The sequence below is a fragment of the Dinoponera quadriceps genome, unplaced genomic scaffold, assembly GCF_001313825.1.
Source record: "Dinoponera quadriceps isolate SergipeBrazil2010 unplaced genomic scaffold, ASM131382v1 scaffold13125, whole genome shotgun sequence".
Taxonomy (NCBI): domain Eukaryota; kingdom Metazoa; phylum Arthropoda; class Insecta; order Hymenoptera; family Formicidae; genus Dinoponera; species Dinoponera quadriceps.
The window spans coordinates 1-1,985 of NW_014566843.1; the positions used below are offsets into that span (position 1 = coordinate 1).

Consider the following 1,985-nt stretch of genomic DNA (forward strand, 5'->3'; position numbering starts at 1 on the left):
TTCTATTCACCTCTGTGCTATTTGGGTACCAAACATTTCAATGTCACACATGTGTTATATTTAATCAATGTAGAAGACAAAAATAAAATTTTTATCTGAAATGTTTATCTAATCTAGCAGGAAAGTTTCTTGAGAAGCCCATCCAAATGAAGAACAGTCATATTTCTTACTAGAAGTTAGTAATAGATTCTACATTTTCCTGCGCATTTTGTTAGAATACGTACTATAGAAAATTTTTTAGCAGATACAAAATACAGATACATTTTACTCGTGATATGTAGAATTCCAGCCGGACCACTTCTGTAGCGGTTCAAACTAGTTTTCTCCCTAATATTCATGTTTCCATTAAGTCCCAAGGCAATGCTATGACAGCAGTTTTAATACATACTTACATGATATTGATAAGGATGCTAAATGATAACAAATGTACTTCAATCAAAAAACTACTCACGACTACATGTAAAACAGTGCTCGAGCGAACGCTATCGCGAGCATATAAATCTGTTTAATTCTTTACTGAGCGAAGTTAGTGTTGTGTATATTTTATGTACACATTTCTGGAGATTTAGACATTCGAACAACACACCTAATACGACTGATTGTCAACACGTAATTATTTATTAGTGTGTTTTACGTAAAACTAAAGGAATGAAGTACATCCACTTTTCATTTTTAATATTAACATTGCTAATGGTACTGCCGACTCATGGATACCGGATTTTGTGTATATTCCCTTACAATGGGAAAAGTCATTATCAAGTGACGGGAGCGTTGTGTAAAGCTTTAGCGCAACACGGTCATAAGATTGATATAATTAGTCATTTTCCATCTAACACTCCCATAGCGAATTATACGGATATAGTTAACCTGCAAGGAACCAGAAAAGCCATTGTCAATAATTTAACTCTAGACTTTGCGAAGCAAATTGATGCTGCATTAACATTTCATGTTGCCATCACCTTTGGAGGTGATTTGTGTACGCTGATGGGTCACGAAGAGATGCAAAAGTTCATCAAGAATCCACCTAACGATCCGGCTTACGATCTAGTTATTACGGAGGTGAGCAAATCGAAGTACGGTCGATATGTTTATTCTTCCTTCGCGCTTAATTTAAAGAACTTATGAGACGATTAATAATTTACAAAAAATTCAAGTTGTCTGTACATCGATTTATGAATTTTTTTAGTATTTTGGCTCAAGTTGTTACTTTGGGTTTGGTCGATTTTTGAACGTACCAGTAATAGGAATCGTGACGGGTCTGGAATATGCCTTCATGAACGAAGTTATAGGAAATCCCATGAGCAGCTCCTTCTTTCCCGGCCTTTTCGTGGAATATCCCGTGCTTGTGAATTTTTGGCAACGATTGCACAACACGATTGAAAATTTCATTCAGCCACGCATATTTAATTACTATTCATCACCTCAAACTGATGCGATGAGAAAGTACCTGCGACAAGATATGCCAGATGTTCGGGAAATCGAAAAAGACCTGGCGTTAGTGTTTGTAAATAGTCATTATTCCTTCCATGGAATTCGACCCGTTACACCCAGCTTTATCGAAATTGGAGGACTGCATGTGGAAATGGATCGATCTCAATTAACCTCGGTATGTTACAAAAAATAAAAATATTATTTGCTTTCAAGCATAAGGAATTTAATAAAGGAGAATCATTGAGTTTTTTAAACAATGAATATTGATAGTTCTAGTTAAGATGTAGCAGTATTATGACAGCGCATTGTGTNGTATTTTATAAATAATTGAACATTCTTGAATATTCTATCAAGGATGTTCGATCATTTACTCATTACATTAACGTTGCAGGAATTACAAGAATGGATGGACGCCGCAGATGATGGCGTGATATATTTTTCTTTGGGTTCTATGGTGAATATCGAAACGATGTCAAACAGTTCTCTAATGGGATTGTACGAGTCCTTCAGAAAAATTACGCCCATAAAAGTACTGATGAAAATTGCAAATAGAG

At 35.4% G+C, this 1,985-nt stretch overlaps 1 protein-coding gene across 1 annotated transcript; it reads left to right on the top strand.

The window, feature by feature from the left end:
• Positions 1-648: 648 nt before the first annotated feature.
• Positions 649-1,981, top strand: LOC106751421 (putative UDP-glucuronosyltransferase ugt-47; the record flags this gene model as incomplete). The annotated part of the gene is made up of 3 exons (XM_014632310.1): positions 649-1,059; positions 1,187-1,606; positions 1,823-1,981. Coding segments are annotated over exons 1-3 (990 nt in total), but the record flags the coding sequence as incomplete, so codon positions are not given.
• Positions 1,982-1,985: the final 4 nt, after the last annotated feature.